The sequence below is a fragment of the Balaenoptera ricei genome, chromosome 8, assembly GCF_028023285.1.
Source record: "Balaenoptera ricei isolate mBalRic1 chromosome 8, mBalRic1.hap2, whole genome shotgun sequence".
Classification (NCBI taxonomy): domain Eukaryota; kingdom Metazoa; phylum Chordata; class Mammalia; order Artiodactyla; family Balaenopteridae; genus Balaenoptera; species Balaenoptera ricei.
The window spans coordinates 97706791-97726589 of NC_082646.1; the positions used below are offsets into that span (position 1 = coordinate 97706791).

At 54.8% G+C, this 19799-nt stretch overlaps 1 protein-coding gene across 1 annotated transcript in view; it reads right to left on the minus strand.

Annotated features, from left to right (window-relative positions):
* Positions 1-809: 809 nt before the first annotated feature.
* ALX4 (ALX homeobox 4) overlaps positions 810-19799 on the minus strand; it is a 40532-nt gene continuing 21542 nt past the window's right edge. The window contains exons 2-4 of the mRNA XM_059929662.1: positions 10782-11092; positions 4056-4184; positions 810-1306 (exon numbers count right to left, since the gene is read on the minus strand). Coding sequence (XP_059785645.1) covers positions 977-1306; positions 4056-4184; positions 10782-11092 — 770 coding nt within the window. The 3' untranslated portion in view covers positions 810-976. The remainder of the gene's footprint in view (positions 1307-4055; positions 4185-10781; positions 11093-19799) is intronic.

The following is a 19799-nucleotide window of genomic DNA, read 5'->3' on the forward strand; positions in this document are numbered from 1 at the left end:
GACGTGCGGAGGGACAAGCACCTCCAGGTCCTCCTGGAGGGGCTTGAATGGATGGAGAAAAGGCTACCCAGACCTGCCCACTGTCGCCGTCATCCTGCCCGCGGCGGGATGTCAGGTGGCCGGAGAGCGGACGTGTGTGCACGAGCCCCTGCCCCACTCCCCTGGACACCTCCCTGCGGCCCTCCCTGCTCCTAGAAGCTTCCTTCCAGCATCACGGGTACCGTGGGTGGTCTGCATCCTCCCCTGCACTGTTCACCCAGATCCAGGGTCTCGGGGTGCGAGGGCGGCTGTGCATCCTCCGGGGCCAGCGTTGCTGGGTGGCAGCAGGGTCCTTCAGCTCCAGCTCGTCTCTCTCTCTCTGCCCAATCCCACCGGGTGTGGCCAGCACAGGGGACAGCAGGACGGGGACCCCTCGCCATCCAGGGTGAAGGCGAGGCGGGTGCCTTGGGTCCAGGAGGTGGGATCCCGTGGGCTTTTAGGGAGAGAAAAGGAGATGGGAAGGCCGAGGCCGACTCTGCGGCAGCCTGTTCTCCAGACACGGTCACTGGCCTGGTGACCAAGGGACCACGCAGCAGAGGGAAGGACGGACATGACCGCACTGTGGCCACTGCTGGGTCTGCATGGGAATCGATCCTCGACTCAACGGTCAAACCGGGCAGGGCAGAGGAGCAGGAGCGGGGAGAAAGGGTCTTCAGCTTATAATGGATGCAAAGCTGCAAAACTCGGCCGCCTGGCTTCCTCCACTGCCTCTGGCCGGGAGCAGGGGGCTCGGCCTCAGTGTCTGCTGCCCCCTCCCTCCCAACAGTCCACGGGGCCTCAGACTTGGAGCGGCGCAAAGTGCTGAGGGTCAGGCCCCCGGCCCCGGGCCAGGTTCCTAAGAGGAAAGTCGAGTGAGGGGCTGGGGGGCCTGGGGAGCATGGGCGTGGCCAGTGCCCCGAGGTGGGCGAGGGCACGGGGATGGGACGGGGGTGCCCTGTCATGTGGCCCAGGAGATGGCCGCGCTGTGCTCCTTGGCCTTCATGCGGAGGGCCGCGATGCTCGACGTCTTGCGGTCTGGCTCACCGTTGAGCTCGTAGCCGTTGAGGCCCGGGTTGAGGCCCGCGGCTCCAAACAGGCTGCCCATGTGCGTCTGGCCCACGTGGCTGCCAGCCCCAGAGACACCCAGGAAGTCGGTGACGCCGCTGGCCCCAGAGCCGGGGGGGTGAGCGTGAGGGGACATGCAGGCGGGCACGGGGTCACAGGGGACCACGCACGCTGGCACCGGTGAGGCAGCCCCGTTGTTGCTGATCCAGGACGGGTTCTGAATCTGGGGAGAGGGGAGGGAGAGATGTCACAGGCTGGCGGGGGCGGGGGTGCGGGGAGCACATCGGGGGCTTTCCCCTCCCCCACGGAGGACCACTCCTCACTTACGAGCCCACCCTGATGATGAAACCATTCCTGAGCGTTTACTTGGGAGCCTCTCAAAACCTTTATGGCCATCTAGCCCCTTAGGAGCCTTTGGGGTTTAGGCTCTGGCTCCTCTGTTCGCAGGGCCAGGCGAGCGAGCGGCAGATAGAAGTTCTGTTTTAAAGACTGAACTTGAAATTTCATCAAGCGTCTAGTGAAAGGGCTGTGCTGGGGACACAGCTCACCAGCTGAGGGCAGCCCGTAGCTTCAGAGGCAGATGCAGACTTTGTCTCTGCATCCGTGGACCCCTAGGGTCTGTCTCACTCACCTCTGGCTCTTCCCCAGGCCTGGCACCCCCTCGAGACTTGATAAACGGGGGCTGACGTAAACCCAGAGAGCTCTGGCGTTGGGAACACGGGCTGTGGGCTTGCGCGTTGTGGTGTGGAGGGGATGGGGTGGACAGCGGGGGCCTAAATTCTCTCAGAAGTCAAGGGTAGTGGTGGAGCTTCCAGGGGCTCGAGCCCTTGAGGCTTCAGAAGTAACTCGGGGACTGAAAGGGCTGCCTCAGGAGGTGGTGAGCGGAGGGATGGAGCCGGGCTGGGGATGGGGTGAGGTGGGGGGCCCGTGGAAGGTGCTCAGGCAGTGGGTGGGGTTGAACTGGACATGTTGTCTTCTATCTGTGCAGCTGTAATCCCTTCCCTCCCCAGCTTCCACCTCTGGACCCGTTTTCCTCTCAGCATTTATGGGGAGATAGAACTGGGGACTCAGCCAAAATTACATCTCTCCAAGTGTCCCGGGCAGGGGGGCAGGCGAGCAGGATGAGCTCTCAGGAGGAGATGGTGCACCTCTCAGCCACGCAAATGGGCTTCTCAGTGGCCCTGGAGCAGCTTCTGCTGGCCTGCCCACCACCGCACCCCCGACAGTGTTTGGAATGCATTCAGGGAAGGCATTTAAAAGGAGTGAGGGGGCTTCCCTGGTGGCGCAGTGGTTGAGAGTCTGCCTGCCAATGCAGGGGACACGGGTTCGAGCCTTGGTCTAGGAAGATCCCACATGCCGCGGAGCAACTAGGCCCGTGAGCCACAACTACTGAGCCTGCGCGTCTGGAGCCTGTGCCCCGCAACAAGAGAGGCCGCGATAGTGAGAGGCCCGCGCACCGCGATGAAGAGTGGCCCCCACTTGCCGCAACTAGAGAAAGCCCTCGCACAGAAACGAAGCCCCAACATAGCCATAAATAAATAAATAAAATTAAAAATTAAAAAAATTTAAAAAAAAAAGAGTGAGGAGGGGACTGTGCCCCAGATCCCGTGGGGCACACAATGACACAAGAACTACCTGCAGACTGGCCTGGTCACATTGCCCCCAGTTGGTTTGGGAGATGGCGAATGGGTTGGCCTTCCCCCATCCCCTCTCTCAAGAGGTCTGGGGCGTGTGATGTGTGGTGCTGCTGTGAGAGGGATGAGCATGGCCCCCGGCCTGTGAGCCTAGGCCGCAGAGATCAAGGTCAAGGAATGGGGCTGGAGGGCCATCCTCTGGGGGACAGAGGGAGGCTGGATTGCAGGAAGGAGAGAGGGGAGAAGGAGATGAAAGAGTGCGGCGGGAGCTGATACAGATGGCGTGTGTGCATAAGACACCCCCATTCCCCAGCCTCACCCTGGGGCCTGACCCCGACCCCTTCCATGTGAATCCTGGGAGGGGGAGGGGCAGAGCTGATCCTGTGGGGTGCCCAGGGACCGTGGGCTCTCGTGGCCCCGGGACAGTGAGAGATAAAGGAGACTTAGGAAAGCCTGTGGCCTGGCTCACTGCTGGGCGGGGCCAGGCTCGGAGCTGAAGGCGGAGGCCAGGCCACAGCGAGGCCTGAGAGGGAGGAACCGGCAGCCTCTGCGGGACAGGTTGAGGGGTGTCAGGAGTGGACTCAGCCAAAAATACATCCCTCCAAGTGTCCTGGCTGCCGGACATTACTCATACTACTTCTCGTCCCTTTGCATCCCACTGAGGACTCAAATGCCCCAGAATGAGGGACTGACTGACAGCCGTGGAGGAAGGTGCTCTGGTGGGGATGGGAGAAGATGGGACAGACGCCTGGGAGAGCCGTGAACATGCAAAACAACCTTTCTGAAACTGGATAAGTCACAAAGCACTTTTGCACAATCTAATTTAGACCTTCCAACAACCTCATGAAAGACTTGAGGCAGATGCTTTTATAAAGCCCAATTCACAGGTGAAGAAACTGAGGCTCAGAGAGCTTGTGACTTGCCTGTAGTGAGAAAGCTCTGGAGCTGGGATGACTAAGAATTCCATGTTCATTCCAGCCTTGCCTCAAGGCCTCCAGACTTCAGGACCCCTCTCCTAGGAAACACTCTGAGTTGCTCCCGGGGGCCTGGAGGCCCCCCTGGCCTTCAGCGAAGCTTCCTCGGTTCTGATGCTCATAGCGTAAGTGGCCGAAGTGGCAGAAGAAAAAGCCATTCTCACCACCCCGACCTTCCCTTCCCTAAAGTCCAGCCAAGGCTGGGTCAACACTTACAGTGGACAGAAGGAGCTCTGGGCCTCCCACATTCTGGAGAAACGCACATGCCCGGAATGGGCCCCGAGTCCTCTTTCCGGGGAAGGTGCCCCTTCTCAGAGCATGAGGGGCTGGGGGCCAGAGCCGGCGGCTGGGGGCAGGCACTTACCTGGGCATAGTTCTCCGCTCGGGTGAGGAGGGGCAGCTCATAGGCCGTGGAGAAGTGGGTTCGAACCTGCTGCATCTGCCCAAAACGCTCCCTCTTCCTCCACTTGGCCCTCCGGTTCTGGAACCAGACCTGCAGGACAGAGCAGGTGTCACCGGGGTCAGGCCAGGAGCTGGAGGCCCCGCCTTTGGGCAGTACCAGCCTATCCCTTGAGTCTCACCAGTTTCAGTGTAGGGTCGAGGCCATGGGGCTACAGGTAATGTGTCCACCTCGGCCTTTATCCTCAAGAGTTTACAATCTAAAATGATAGACATTGAGAGCCTGGAAGGCAGTTTATTCCAGTTTATCATGTGGGCCTGATCTTGGGCCAGTAGCTTCAGAATCTAGAGCAGGCAAGTGTCACACACACAAAACACACGCCACTAGTCATCTTAGCGGTCATCTAACCAACCCCAACACGGGGCGGCCTGATCCGCTGGGGCCACAGACTCCTGGGGAGAATCTGATAAGAGCTGTGAATGCTCACCCAGAAAATCATTCTCCTGGACGATCACACACATGTGGTTTGCCATCATTTTCCAAAAGGTCTGAGTTTCCTGGGACCTCTCCGCCCAGGTTCAGGATTCCCACTTCCTGAATCCTCTGTGCAGACTTCTGTCGGAAACAGTCTCCCGGCTCAGAACACCCTGGGTTAAAGATTCTCTGGGGCACAGGGGTTCAGTTGGGCTCCAGAGGCTGTCAGGGACGGCTTTGAGGAGGGAAGGCTGGGGCTGGGCTCCGAGTGCTGGCTGGAGGGACGGAAGTCCAGGCCGAGTTTAGAAACAGCAGGGCACACTCAGGAGACCTCAGGAGGCCACGCTGCCAGTTGGGGGAGTGATGGGAGGGAAAGGACCATGGAGGTGGGAGCCAGATTGTGGGGGGCCTTGAATGCCAGGTGGAGGGGGTCGCCACGGTGCCTCGAAGAGAGGCAGCTGCTGCAAAATCTCAGGCTGAAGAGTAGCCTCATGCCGAGGAGGAGAGGAGGCCCACCTGTCACTGAGCATGGGGGTGGGGTGTTGGCGTGGCCTGGATGGGGAGGGTGGGCTCTGAGTCAGGTGTGTGAGCTGGGGTCTCTGGCCATGGGGGTGGGGGTGGGGTGGGTCCTTTTCCTTTTGCAGGAGCGTTTCTGGCAGGCTGAGAACTTTCCCAAGGCTCACGGGCAGGAGCTCGCCTTGGGATCTGTCACTCCTGCCAGTGACTTGGGATCTGGGGAGGGGGCGATGGGGACAGGGGAGGGTGGGAGAGGGGGAGTGAGCAGGGCTCAGCTTCCAAGCCAGAAAGGGCTTCAAGCTGAGTCAAGGGCAGACCTCAGAGCGCCCTGGAGGGAGATTCCTGGCAGCTTGATGGGCACGTACCCACTGACTCAGGTGCACATGGGCACACCTCAGACAGCACACCGCCTGGCAGCCTTGCTGAGAGCGTGGAGCTTCCTCAGAGGAGGGGGAGGGAGCTGGGCCTGAGGCCTGGATGGATTCACCATGCGGCAGCACAGAGGCTGCTCGGCCCACTGGAGTGCCTGGCATAACCACTGGCCTCAGTTTCTGCATCTGGAAAATGGGGCCAATATCTGTGCTGACCTCTTCCCAGGGGTGGTGCCTCCGAGAGCAGCAGGTGAGCTAGATGGGAAATGCTGTCACGGAGTTTTTAGAGTACTTCACACTTGTTTATTTTATAGCTCCTGACCTTCCTTGCTGTCTTTTGCTAGAAGAAAGAGGTCAGAAAAGAAGGGTGTGTGTGGCCCATGTTAGTATGGGGAGGGTGGGGGTGAGGAGGGAGGGTGAGGCTGCAGCTCGTCCCAGTACACAAGCATGAGTGTCACACACACACACGCAGAGCGCTGCTGGAATCTCTTTCAGCATCACTCTGTTTCCTGTCTTGACTCTGGTGCAGGAGAAGTGCTCTCCTGGATCCCCCCCGCTGGAGCCGGCCCTCTCTCAGGCTGCCCCAGAGCCTCCCGGGGCTTCCTGTCCTCCTGGGGCTCCTGGGTTCCGGGCCCAGGCCGCCCACTGGGAGCCAAGGGCAGATCGGGTCTCCTCTCTGTGCCGCTGAAACGGGATCCCCCTTTATCGGTGGTCTGGAATGGGGGACTGGGGGCAGGATGAGAGAATGAATCAGAGGCGCTTGTTTTCATTTCATGTTTAATTTCCTGCAGGCTTAGCTCAGTCTTTCCGCTCCTTCCTCAGCCCCCCAGGGTTCTCTGGGGGGGAGGCCAGCGGGAGGGGAGAAGCCCACTGGAGGCATCTAGATATATGGCTGCTTTCTTTCTTTGAGGCCGGGGAGAAGGCTAGAAAAAGGTGACGTGTCCGCCACCGGGGGGTTGCCGTTGAGTCTCTGTGGACTCGGTCCCGTGGTGGGATCCAGAGGTGCTGGTGGAGGTGACACGCAGGCGCGGGCTGGGCTGGGAGGGACATGGATGGGGAAGGAGGCAGCCCAGCGTCCTGCAAGGGGGCCTGGGGTTGAGGGGAGGAGCAGAGTGGGGGGAGACGGAGTGCGTGGTGGTGGCTGGAGGTGAGCGTGGGGGAAGAGGCGGGGGAGAGGGGAGACCTGGGTTCTCCGGGAAGATAGATGAGCCAGGGGAGAGGCAGCGGAGAGAGCACTGTCTTGGGGAGGGAGTGGAAGAGGGTCAGGCTGAGGGATTTATTTGAGGGCTAAAGATGGAGATCGTGGGAGGCGGCACAGCTGCGCGGAGCAGGCCGATGGGAGAAGAGCTGCCCACCTCCACCCCCTCCTCAGGTCCTTCCTCCCTGGGCCTTACCCTGCATACAAGGCTGGAGGTTTTCTGCCCAGATGAGGCTTAAGCTAAGTCAGCCTCCTGGTCTTCAGCCTCCTCATGCCTAAGTTGGGTGGTGGCAGGGGTATCCTCGTGGGCCCCTTCTGGGCTCACATTCAAGGGTCCTGAGACTCAGATCATCCTCCTATTTCTGACCCTTGGAGCCTGGGGCTCTGACAGCTGTCCCCTCAGGTGCTCTGCGCCTCAGGCTCTGTGGCCCTAGGCCTGCCTCCACTGTGCAACCCCAGAAGGAAGGGGGACTGCAAGGTCCCAGCCTTCCGTTCTTCGTGTCTCGGCCCAGGACCACCCTGCTCCCAGCCCACCCCAGCCTGGGCCCGCTCAGCACAGGCCTCTCCCCGAGGAACCAACCATCTTGGCAGGGTCCTTGCTAACCGCAGCCCGCAGTGTTGGGCCAGGGCGGGGTGGCCCGGGGCAGGGAGGCCTCTGTCTTATTTTCTTCAGACACCAGCTGCAGAGACTGGAGTCCCAGACAGCAGGGAGAGGCCCCTGCAGCCCCCTGGAGTGGGGCCAAGCCCCGGGCTTCTTCCCAGGAAAGGTCCGTCTCAGAGCCCCCATCACCCCCTCCCTGTCCCCACTGCCACTCTACGCCAGGCACCTGGCTTCCCACCAGCTGAGTACAGGCCCTAAACAAACTCAGCAGAGGCAAGCCGGGGGATCCATCCCCAGGTCCCCCATCCCTGGGGCACTGCCAGGCTCAACCCAGAGGTCTGACACACATGACAATCCCACCCACCCTGCTGCCTTTATACAAAGAAAAGTCTCAGAACAATCTGGCACATGTCCTGCTACGGCAAACTAAAGTAAAAGAAGCACTGGGCTGGAACTCAGGGTCCCACATTCTATTCTCAGCACTGCCACTGAATCACCTTTCCTGAGTCACCTGATCACAGGTGATCACTTCCTGCCTCTGGGCCTCTTCTTCCTTGATATCAAATGAGAGGACCAGGTGATCCTTTCCAGCTCTAGCATTCTATAATTCTATGGTCCTTCCCTTAGATGATAAGATATGCACACATTAGAGTTTCCCTTTCTGCCTTGGCTGCCAGGAAGCTCAGGGTTGAAATTTGCACTCAGTGGCAAATATGATCCTTAGTCTAGATCTTTGACATAAATACCTTCCCATTTCATGACTTTGTTCTTGTTCTTAGATGAAAATAATAAATCTTTCATTGTAAGCTGCCCCAGCTCCTTTTTGGAAGTAGGCATAAATGTGTGTGTGTGTTTGTGTGTGAGTGTGTGTGTGTGTGTGTGTATGCAGGGAGAGCACTCCATTTTAGCTGTATTGTGGTGCCTGAAAAATGTTAAACGTACCCCAGTGTCATGTCCATGTGTTGTACTAGAAGGACCATCTTTCTTTTGATACTAAGTGAATTTTGCTTCTTGGCACTCCTGTCCATTTGTTAGGGACACACACATGCACACACATGTGCACACATGTGTACTGCACAGAAAATGAATGGTTTGCTTCACACAAACACAGCATCTACAGGAATGCCCCGTAACAGCCACCCCCTCTCCACCTACTCCTTTAGCTCCTCCCAAATCCATTGGCTGAGCTGAGGCCAGATGCTGTGGTTCCTGTCCAGACTCTTGAGGCACCAGGAAGTCGCATGACTCAGGTGGGACAATGGATGTGAGAAGGTTTCTGGAATCACAGTGAGGCCTCAGCTGCCCTGCCTTTCTTCCCCAAACACTCACTGCGAACTGGAGAGGAATAAACCGGGAAGCTTGTTTTTGGGAATTTACAGATAAACGACCTGACTGTTCAGAACCCCCTCGGGTTCCTGCCGTTTCTGGATGGCTGTGTATTCACTGACAACTACCAGTCCCTTTTCATGTTAGCCATTTTATTTTATTTTACTTTATTTTATTATTATTATTTTTAATTTTCGGCTGTGCCGCATGGCATGTGGAATCTTAGTTCCGCAACCAGGGATCAAACCTGAGCCCCCTGCAGTGGAAGTGTGGAGTCTTAACCACTGGACCACCAGGGAAGTCCCCCACATTAGCCATTTTAGATGAAAACGTTTCTGGACCATATTACAAATGCCTCTGCCTTTTTAAACAGAGCATGGTTGAGACTGATGAACCTTTTACTGATGCCTTAGAAACACTGCTGAAGATTCTTTAGTGAACAAATGCAACAGGAGGCGCCCTTGGGGTCTGCTAAGTAACAGGGCTTTTTGTCCTGGTGCTGAAAAGACCTGAGCAGAGCTGTGCTGAGCTGATCTGAACTGTGCTGCTTTTTAAAAAAAAACTCCTCTTTGCTCTCAAGCTGTTGATTTCCACAGCCCACAGGAGGGGGAAAATAGCTATCTGCCAACACCTGATTTGCTGTTGCTAACATGCTCTGGGTTGGAAAGGCAGGCTGAACATGACGTTTATTTTGTGTTACGCTGAAGCTCAAGCTTTAGTGCACGGATCTTGTCGCCTGTGTTTGGGGGTACTTAGAGGACTTTGCTTCCTTTCTGGTTCTTCCTCTGCTGTAATTTCATGCAGGGAGGGGAGACACACCTCTCCGGTCAAAGGAGGTCAGTTGGTCCACGTATATTTATTTTTTGCCTTTGTTGCTCTGAGTTCGGCCTTCCCTAATTGGTAGGAATACAGTGTTGAACAACAGACAGTACCTGCCCTCAAGGAGCTCATATTCCAGTGAGAGGAGACAAACAGATAAAATATTTTAAGCCGTCATAAATTCTATAAAAAAGATAAAATAGGACTGTGTGGTAGAAGTTGACCTGATTTGCTTGTGTTGTTTTGTGTTAATTTGGGTTGAGTTGTGTTGGGTTGTGTTGTGTTGGGTTGAGCTGTACTGGGTTCTATTGTGTTGTGTTGGGTTGTGTTGAGCTGTGTTAGGTTTTGTTGTGCTGTGTTGGTTTTGGTGGGTTCTGTTACTGTGTTGAGCTGTGTTGTGTTGTGTTGGGTTGTGCTGAGCTTGTTGGGTTGGGTTATGTTGGGTTACGTTGTGTTGTGTTGTGTTGGCTTCTGTTGGGTTGCATTGAGCTGTGTTGGGCTGTGTTGGGTTGAGCTCTGTTGGTTTACATTATGCTGTGTTGTGCTGGGCTCTGACGGGCTGTGTTGAGCTGTGTTGAGTTCTGTTGAGTTGAGCTGTGTTGATTTGGGCTCTGCTGGCCTGTGTTGAGCTGTGTTGGGTTGAGCTGTGTTGGTTTAGGTTGTGCTGTGTTGTGCTGTGTTGGGTTGTACTGTGTTGAGCTGTGTTGAGTTCTGTTGAGTTGAGCTGTGTTGATGTGGGTTATGCTGGCCTGTGTTGAGCTGTGTTGGTTTAGGTTGTGCTGTGTTGTGTTGTGTTGGGCTCTGCTGGCCTGTGTTGAGCTGTGTTGGGCTCTGTCGGGTTGTGCTGAGTTGAGTGTTTTGGTGGTCGGGTGATGGTGGGGGCCCCTTCTTTAGCCATGGTGGTCAGGAAGACTTCTCAGAGGAGGCATACTGAGTTGGAACCTGAGAGATGGAGGACGAGGCAGCCATCCTGGGCAAAAAGAAGAGCTGGGTTGTCTCTGTTTCTGCCCACTGGGCTGCTATGGATGTATTTAAGTTCATCCTGTTTCCTTTCTAAGAGACAGGCTTTCCAGAGCAGAGACCAGTCACCATCTCCTTCATGAAAGGGCCTGGACTCCCTCACCACGTAGAACTCAGAAGTACGGCTCACAGGCTTCCTGCCCGTCCACTGGGAGCTTTGCCCCGGCTCCAACCAGAGCAAGAGGCCAGACAGTAAAGTGAATAAAAGCAGAGTTGCTCTGGTTGGAGCAGGGGCGTGAGGGGCCTCCTTGCACTGAGGTGAAGAAAGCCCTGGTGTGACCGGGGACAGCCAGGCGGTCCCAGCGCCGGCCACCATCCCAAGGGCAGGCCTGCTCTCCCGCGCCCTCCCAGGCGCCCTCACTGACCTGCACACGGGCCTCGGTGAGGTCGGTCCTCATGGCCAGCTGCTCCCGCGCGTACACGTCGGGGTAGTGGGTCTTCTGGAAGACTTTCTCCAGCTCCTCCAGCTGGTAGCTGGTGAAGGTCGTTCGGTTCCGCCGCTTCTTGCCCTTGTTGCTCTCGGAGTCCGCCTTCTCCAGTGGGCTGGGGAGGTCGGCGCTGGCCCGGTCCTGGGGCCCCTTCACCCCAGCCTCCTTCACGCTGAGGTAGCTGCTGTCCATCCCCACGGTGTCAGAGTCGGGCGGCAACTCTGGCTCACCCAGGGAGCTCTCTTTGGCTGAGGGGGGAGGAAAGAAGGTCAAAACCCAGTGGCTGAACCAAGCATGAGAGGAGGGAGGGACGGGGAAGCCACCCCTTGCCTTTGCCCTGTCAGGGAAGTATTGGATGAGAGGTCAGGAGGCCCAGGTTCTAATCCTGGCTTGCCATTGACATGCTGTGTGACCTTGGGCGAGTCTCTGAGCCTCTTTGTCATCGTCTCAGCATGGGCCCCTTTCAGCACCAATGTTCTGTGACTCTGGGTCAGCCTCTATAACATTTAATCTCCACCCCACTGACCCTGGGCTCCTCCCTCTAGAGGGACTCCCTTTGCCAGCACTTCTTCTTCGGGCGTCGAGGATGTTGACTCAGTGCCTCGGACTCCCAGAGTGGGAGGGAAAACTCAGTCAGCAGCCGTATCTGGCCCAGCTGGGCTTGCAGTGAGGAGGAGAGGCCCCGCCTTTCCTGGCCTGCTCCTGTTTGGGGTTCAGCAGGGGCTCTGGAGACTCTGCCCAAGAATCCAGTGCTGAGGGGTCCTATCCCCGCGCCCTCCACATTGGTCTCACCTATTGTCCAAGTGGTGACCTGCCCCTCCAGGTGGGGGGCGTGTTTACTAAGGAAGTGGGGCACCTCCCCGTGACACGCCCAGGATGCTGACACGGGGGACCCAGCAGACTTACACAAAGCTCACGGCCCAGGCCCACAGCCACTGCTGTCTAACAGAACGGGGCTCTGCCGGCCGATTCCTGGATGCTCAGAGCTGCAAAGGACCAGTCAGCCCACACGGGTCAAGGGTGAGGAGGCGGAGGCCAGGGTGGGAGGGCGGAGCGGGAAGTGGCTTTTCCAAGTCCAAGGAGCCCATTTAGCACCCTGGGCACACACTCGCCCCAGGGCAGGGGTGAGAGCACAGGCTCTGGAACTGGCACCAGGGGTGTGAGTCCCAGCTGGGTGCTTTGGACAGTTCACCTAACCTCTTTATGCCTCAGTTTCCCCCTCTATAAAATGGGGATGCAGAATCCTGTAGGATCTTCCTCACAGGGTAGTTCTGGGATTAAAAAAGTTGACACATAAAGCACTCAGCATGGTGCCGGCTAGGCAGACTCCTGCCTGTATCATTAAGTTATTCCCAGTTCTGGTCTAGACTTGTGAGCAGCAGAAGATTCTGACCCTGGAGAAGTCCTCCAAGCGGGCAGGCCCTCCCTGGAGGCCCCAAGCGCAGGAACGTGTGCAGATGCTGTGGGGAGGGCGCTGGACTGGTGTCTGGAGACAGGGGTGTGAGCACCTCTCTGAGCCAAATTCCATTGACTGTGACTCTTGTAGAGTGAAATAACATACAGGATTAATAAGACGTGTGTGGGGAGCATTTGACAAAACCTTTCACACGCGCAAGCTCTGATTATGACAAGCATTTGTGGTCGGTGTGAGCACCAACCGCTCTGACCCTCGGTCTCCTCTTCTAGGAAGACATCTGAGCAGCGGGCATTAAGTCAGGACGATGCCTCTAGCCCGGGTCTCTTAACTCTGTCCAGGTCCTGGGGCCGAAGCTGCAGGTTCAGTCTCACCCCTGGCTTTCTGTGTACACTGGGGGCTCTCTTAATGCTGGGGAAGCTGAGAGGGACATTTTGCTCTCTGTCATTCTCACCTCCCTCTTCAAGGCACTGAGGAAAGCGGGGTGGAGGTGAATGCCCAGAGTGGGCCTGGAAGCAGCTTTGGGAGGCCGTTCCTGAGGGCCACTGGCAGCGTCGATACCAGCAGGGTGGGGGGCTGACCCTCAGGCATCACGTATGACACCCATGTGAGCCCAGACACAGGCAGACTGCCACGGCTTTGGTGACAGCATCATGCAAACTGCAGCTGGCAGCCGGGCCAAGAGCTTTCAGCAAAGATATTTATCTTCCTGGCAGACAAATAAGTTTTATGTTTTGGGTTTTTTTTTTTTTTAAGGAGAAGAAATCCCACCCAGCCTCACCAAAAATAAACATCTCTGTTATGCAACTTCCTGGAGGCCAGACCGGGGAGGGGGGCAGCCCCTGCCCCCTCTGCCCTAGCACTGCTCCCCAGGCCCCATCCCATGACCCCGTAGACCCTTACCGTATCCTCTGGCCTTCAGCCTGGGATCGGGACCACCCCATACAACAGTAGGGGCTGGGCCATGCAGGGGAAACTCCATGTTATAAAAAGCAAGTGTTGGTAGGGACCAAACTCCTTATGTTAAGTCAGGGGAAACTGAGGCCAGAGAGAGTGGGAAATGTGCCTAATTAGCGACAGAGTGCAGCCTCTCAGCCCTTGGTTGGTCCTTTACTCCTACCCATGGTCTCGCGGCCTTTCCTGGGGAGAGAGGTAGGACCAGAAGGAATCCAGGGGCCTCACATAACCAAGAGGCTTGGTCTGCGCATCCTGGGGGCAGAAGGACCAGCCCTAGAGGAGGAGAGAGTGCGGAAGTGGCCTATGGGAGAAGCTCCCCAGCACTGAGCTGGTTCTAGGCTCAGCTCGGGGGGAGGCGGCAGAATGTCCAGTCTTCCAAGAAGAGGAGTAAGAATCCAGTTTCCCCCCTCTCCAGCCACCCACTGAGAGGGAGCGAGTGGGTCAGGAGTGGGGAGACAGCATGGTGTGTGCAAAGACCACCAGACCGAGAGATGGGAGATCTGTTCGCGGTCCCGGCTCTCCCAACGTCTGCCTGAGACTTCAGAGGATGCCTTTCATGTCCCAGAGCCTCATCTGCAAACGGGAGCAGGCACGCCCTGTCTGGAGTGGGGAGAGCATGCCGGGATGGTGTCACAGCTTTGGCCCGGTGGAGTAAGTAGCCCTCCCGCCTTAGGGACCAGTGGGACCTTCCCCTTGGGATCTGGAGTGGGGAGAAGAGGGGAGAGGATGGGGCCGTGTCTGTCCAGGCAAATGTCAGCTAACTGGAAAGGCTTAGAGATGAAGGAATTCTGGCAAAACTGAGGTTTCTCTGGTCCTTGAAGAGGGAAGGAATCTTCCAAATCTCAATCTTGATTACTGATCATCTTGCTTTAAATTCTGAGGTTGGGCCCCTAATTTAGACAACAAAGGAAAATTCCCCAAGGTTCTGACCCAACTGGTCAGAATGACAAGCCAAGGAGGCCCTCTCAGTGCATCAGTTCCCACCTCCGGCCACCCTACAGCATCTCCACCAAGCGCTATCATCCAGGCTTTGGTGACAGGGAGCTCACTGCCCCCAGGACAGCTGGACCATCTGTCCTTAGGTCCAGCCTGTATCTGTCTCCTGTAGGGTCTGGCTCATTGGTCCTGGTTCAAAACCCCCCGGGGCCTTTCCCAAGCCAGCCCTGCGGACATCTGGCGAGGGCTGCCACGCCTCCTAGTCTTCCATCCTCCTGAGTAAATAATTACAGTTCCCACTGCCTTCTGCAGGAGGTCCTGAGTTTAACAGGCCTGCTTGAGACAGGTGGGTGCCAGGGATGGGACGGGTGATGGTGTCGGGCTCTGGGCAAAGCCAGCAGATCGCTCTCCAACTAGATGATCCAGAGGGGCCGGGTGGAGACTCGGTACCGTGGCCCGAGGCCTGGCGCTGGTCAGGGTCCAGCTCGCTCTGTGACTCCCTCCTCAAGACGGCCACTGAAAACAGGGGGCCTGAGACTCAGGCTGAATTACTCCTGAACAAAGGAAAGCACTGACCTCCTTGGTCTCCCTCACCCCCACCTCTGTCCACCTGCCTGGAATGTCCTTTTTTTTCCAGCTGACCTCCAAGGTCCAATCAAGCACCAGCTCCTCCAGGAAGCCCTCTCAGACTGGGGCAGTCATACAGACCCCGCCATCCAATTACTGACTGTGTTTTCGGACTAGTATATAATCAAACCCCAAATGTCCAGCTCCTCCTAGAGAATCAGCTCCCTGAGGGTTGGGACCTCATGACATTTGTCCTTTCTCAGCCCAGGGCTCAGCCCAGGATGGGACAGGCAGCAGACAGGCAGGAAGAGGTTACTGAAGGATCAACGAACAATTTCTAACAAACAAACATTACTGAGCTCTCACTCTGTCCAGCTACCTCTGTGCACCTACTGCGTGCCAGTACCTATAGGGTACGTGCAGAGATGTTTGTTGAATGAATGCATCCTCGTAAACACTGAGGAGAAAGGTGGCGCGGATACGTGAGAAAAAGACACATAGTGACGAATGCCTCCATCAGAGGCTGACAGCTGAAACAGAAGGAGGAGGTGAGATCACCGAGGGAGAGAGGAAAAGATGGAGGGAGGAAGGAGGGAGGGCAGAAGGAGGGAGGGCAGACATAGAAGGAAGTCTCCACACAGCAAGCAAGAGGGTCAGGGAGGCAGAAGGAGAAGCACAGAGATGGGCTTCACGGAGCGGGGCACTGGAATTGAAATGTCCAGGAAACCCACTCCAGCATCGGCCAGGAACCAGCTCTGCATCCATCATGCTGCTATACTGGGAGAGAGAAAAGGCCACTGGAATCTCCCAGCTTGCCCCGCTGCTGGGCCCACCTTCTTGAGGCCCAAGAGCATCCGGCACTGGCATGAAGCTGAGCAGCGACAGAGCCTCTTTGGGTCCAGGCCACCTGCCTGCCTGGCTGGCTTCCCCCCATCCTCCCTGGGGCAACCCCCTGTGGACTCCGGCCTGGTGCTATGCTGACACCCCGCCCAGAGTGGGAAGGGATCCCTGGGCGGGCTTTGTCCCAGGCTGTGTGGCCCAAGACAATGTAATCGCAAGCTGCAGCTTCCCCCAGAATGTCTTGATCTGGAAATAGATCCCAGACTACTCAGAGGAATCAAGTAATGCGCACAGAATACCATGAGTCATCCTTGCCTGCCCCGAGGGGGGGACCCTGGCCCTTCAAACAACCCCAGGCAAAGACTCCCATCGACCACTTCTGATGAAGTGGGAAGCATTCTTCGGCTCGAGGTTATATTCTCCATCAGGAGCCACAGAAGGCCCTTGGGCCTCTGCCTGAACTCCCCTGGGGAGGAGGCCTGGCCTCTTCTGGGAGCCACCTGGTCCGCTGCCGGACAGCCCTGGCTGTTGGATTTCAAGAAATCCAACGAGAAATGGGAAACCTTTCTTCATTCCCTTAACCTCTAGCCACTCGTCCTGGTTCAACCCTAGGGTGTCACTCTACTCTAGACTAACTTTTTTTTGACATGAAAGGCCTTGAAAGATTTCCAAAGGTGACCGTGATTTTTTTTCATGACTGTGATTTCAAGAGAATTTTTTTTATGGCTGTGATTCAAAGAGAATGAACTTCTGAAGCCATTTGGGGAGAGGATGCTGTAGGCCTCTCTGTGTGTATCCCTTCCGCGTGCATGGATGTGTGCCCTCGGGCATGGGGCACAAGTCTGCAATTGCAGATAGGTGCGGGGAACACATGCGTAGTGGCCTGCGGATAGGTCTGTGTAGCGTGCAGGCTCGTGTGGTCAAGGGCAGGCACACAAGTGGGACGTGTGTGCCTGCAGACGTGTGCTGTTGCGTGTGGGTGTGTGTGTGAACGTGACCCTGTAGATACACGCGGGTGGGTATGGACGTGGGTGGTGCGTGCGTGTGTGCATGTGTGTGTGTGTGTGTGTGTGTGTGTGTGTGTGTGTACCCTTGCATATGGAGGGTCTGTCTAAGGGGTTTGAGTAATTTTATCCTCTGTGCTTTTGATTACATCTATTTTTCCTCCAAACATCTGCTTTGTGGGGGACATGCCGCTTACTCTGTTCTCGGGTGAGCCGGCCGCATGCCCTGTGGCAGTGTGCACAACGCCGATGCAACCTCCTTAAACAAAACAGGCCAGCGTGAGGCCCTTTCATGCTATTTAAAGGGCGCTGACTAAACCCACCGCTGTCCAAACAGTCGTGCGGGGGTGGGGGCAGAGGTTAAAGGTGAGCCATGGATTATGTCCGCAGCCTACCTCATCTGCCGCTGGACTCTGTCCAGAGTTCAGCTTAGATGTCCCTAGTTTTAGCTCCAGGCCCAAGAAATAACACCAAAGGGGTAGCAGTAACTGGGGCGACATTTCAGCAAACATGCATGGAGCATATCAGTGTGTACCCAGTAGAGACGGACGGCGTTCCTGCCCTGGAGGAACTGCCGGTTTGTAGAGAGGAAGCACAAGGGCTCAGGCCAGCCACCCATGAGGTGACTTAGGCACTCCTGTCACCAACATGCACCCACCCAAGCCCTAAATGTGCCTCTCAAAACAAGGAAAGTCTGAGAAACTGTCACAGATCACAGAAGGCTAAGGAGACATGAGGACTAAATGTGATGTGGTATCCAGGATGGGGTCTTGAAACAGTAAAAGGACATTAGGGAAAACTAGTGAAATCTGAATAAAATGTGGAGCTTGGTTAGCAGTAATGTTAAAACTAAAAAAAGATGGGTAAAATATTTGAATGGACATTTCACCCAAGAAGATATACATGGAAATAAGCATGATAACCTACTCAATGTATTATCCACTATGGATTATCCACTAGGGATATTCAAACTAAAACCCCCATGAGATATGGCTACACACCTATTGCAATGGAAATAAAAAATCTGATGATACCAAGTGATAGTGAGGATATGGAGCACCCGGAACTCTCATTCATCGCTGGTGGGAAAACGGTGTGGCATTGTCTTGTATAATTAAACATACTCTTACGGCTAGACCCAGAAATCCCACTGCTAGGCATCTGCCCTAAAGAAACAAAGACATTTTCATTGCAAACGTGTATGCAAATGTTTATAGCAGCTTCGTTCATAATCACGCCAAACTGGAAACAACCCAAATGTCCTTTAACAGGTGAATGAATAAGCAAGCTCTGGAACAGACATGCAGTGGGATGCTACAGAGGTAAAAGAGCAAACTAGTGATACAAACAATGGCATGGGTGACTCTCAAAGACAGCATGATGGTCTGTAAAAGAAGCCAGTCTCAAAATGTATATAGTGCATGACTCTACTTATTTATCGCATTGTATTCTGGGGAAGGTAACAGTACCAGGACGGAGAACAGACCACTGGTTGCCAGGGGCTGGGGAGGGGGCGGGTTTGACCACAAAGGGCTGGTGTGCAGAACCATCCTATCCCGTATCCCCGCTGTGATGGTGAGTACGTGAGTCTGTACAGGGATGTGTTCAAATTCATAAAATAATACCCCCTCCCATTTTAGTTTTACACCATGCTGTTTTAAAAATAAAAAATATGTAAACTATAGAGAAAATTAAAAATTGGGTTTAAATATAGTAAAGAAAAACTAAGTAAGTAAAAGGTTTGTATGTCTTCACCCAGAAATCTTACTTCTAGGGATTTAAACTAAAGACAGAATTATGGATGGGCACAAAGAATTAACTAGAGAGAAAGTTCATCATGGCATTATTATATGGAAAAACTGAAAGTAAGCAAAATATCTAATAATAGGAGATTGGTTAAATAAAGGATGATATTTCCATAACTGGAAGATCCTTCCTGATTTTCTTTATTCTACAGACTGTTTCTCTCTTGGCATTTAATACACATTATTTTGTATCTATTTGTTTTTCCTTTATTTATTGTCTCTCTCTCTCCCTTCCATAAAACAGGGAATATATCTGAATATACTTGTTTTGTTTAGCCCTTTTGTTTAATGCCTAGTATTGTGGTTGGTATGCAGAAGGGGTTCAATAAACATTTGATGAAAAATGAGTGAAACTGATGTGAAAGAACAGCATTTTAGTAACTGAAAGATGTTTGTGTTATAGTAAGTAAATCTCATTTTGAAAAAAAGGGGAGGTAGGGGTGGGGTATCTGTCCTTAGAAAATACTAGAAGTTTCCAAAGGTAAGAATACTGGTATCTGGGTTTTGTTCCTTTTTTTTTCTCATCTGACTTACTTTTCTATTTGTCTTACCATGAACAGAAATGGCTTTTATCATTTTAAAATGCTATGTGGAAGCAGCGATTAGAATCCTGAGTGATGTCTGCTCTGGAAGCTGTTGGATTCGGCTGTGTGATGTGGGAGATGGGGGTGAGCGCCACGGAGGGAGCCGGGTGGAGGAAGGGTAGGGATACTTCAGCGAAAGGCCCCTTTCGCGGTGGGGATCGGCCACTGTCCTCACAAACTGGGCCCCCCTGGGCCACCCCCCCCCGGCCGTGACTCTGAGGTCTCTTGGGTACTGGAGATCCCCAGAGCTCTGGCTTAAGCGCAGACTTCATTGGTTTCTCTGCCCTCAGACTCACTGCCCTCAACTACAACCAGAGAGAGTGTCTAAAGCACACATCCCGTCTAGTGCGAGCCTGTCTAGAGGCCCTCCGCTGGTGCCCAGAGCCCTCATTAGGACGGTCAGATAGAATACAGGGTGTTCAGTTAAAGTAGAATTTCAGAGAAACAGTCATTTTTTAAGTGTAAGTATGTCCCAAATATTGGATGGGGCATACTTATACTAAAACTTATTCATTATTTATTTGAAATTCAAATTAAATGGAGCGTCCTGGTTTTGTTGTTAGTTTTTTGCGAAATCTGCCAACCCTGCAAGTCAGGCTGACTGTGGCATTCAGGATTCCCCAGGCAGGACTGACACCCGTTCTCCTCACAGACTTACATCTTTCCACACCCCACCTCTGCACCTCGCTTCCGGTCCCACAGCCCTGTCCTCATGCCTCCAACACACTGCTCGAGCGGCTTCAGGCTACCCCATTCCTGCATGTGCTCTTCCTTCTAACTGGAATGCCCTTCTGCCCCTCATGAATCTGGCTAACTCCTACTCTCCCTGCGTATCTTCCTCTGTAAAT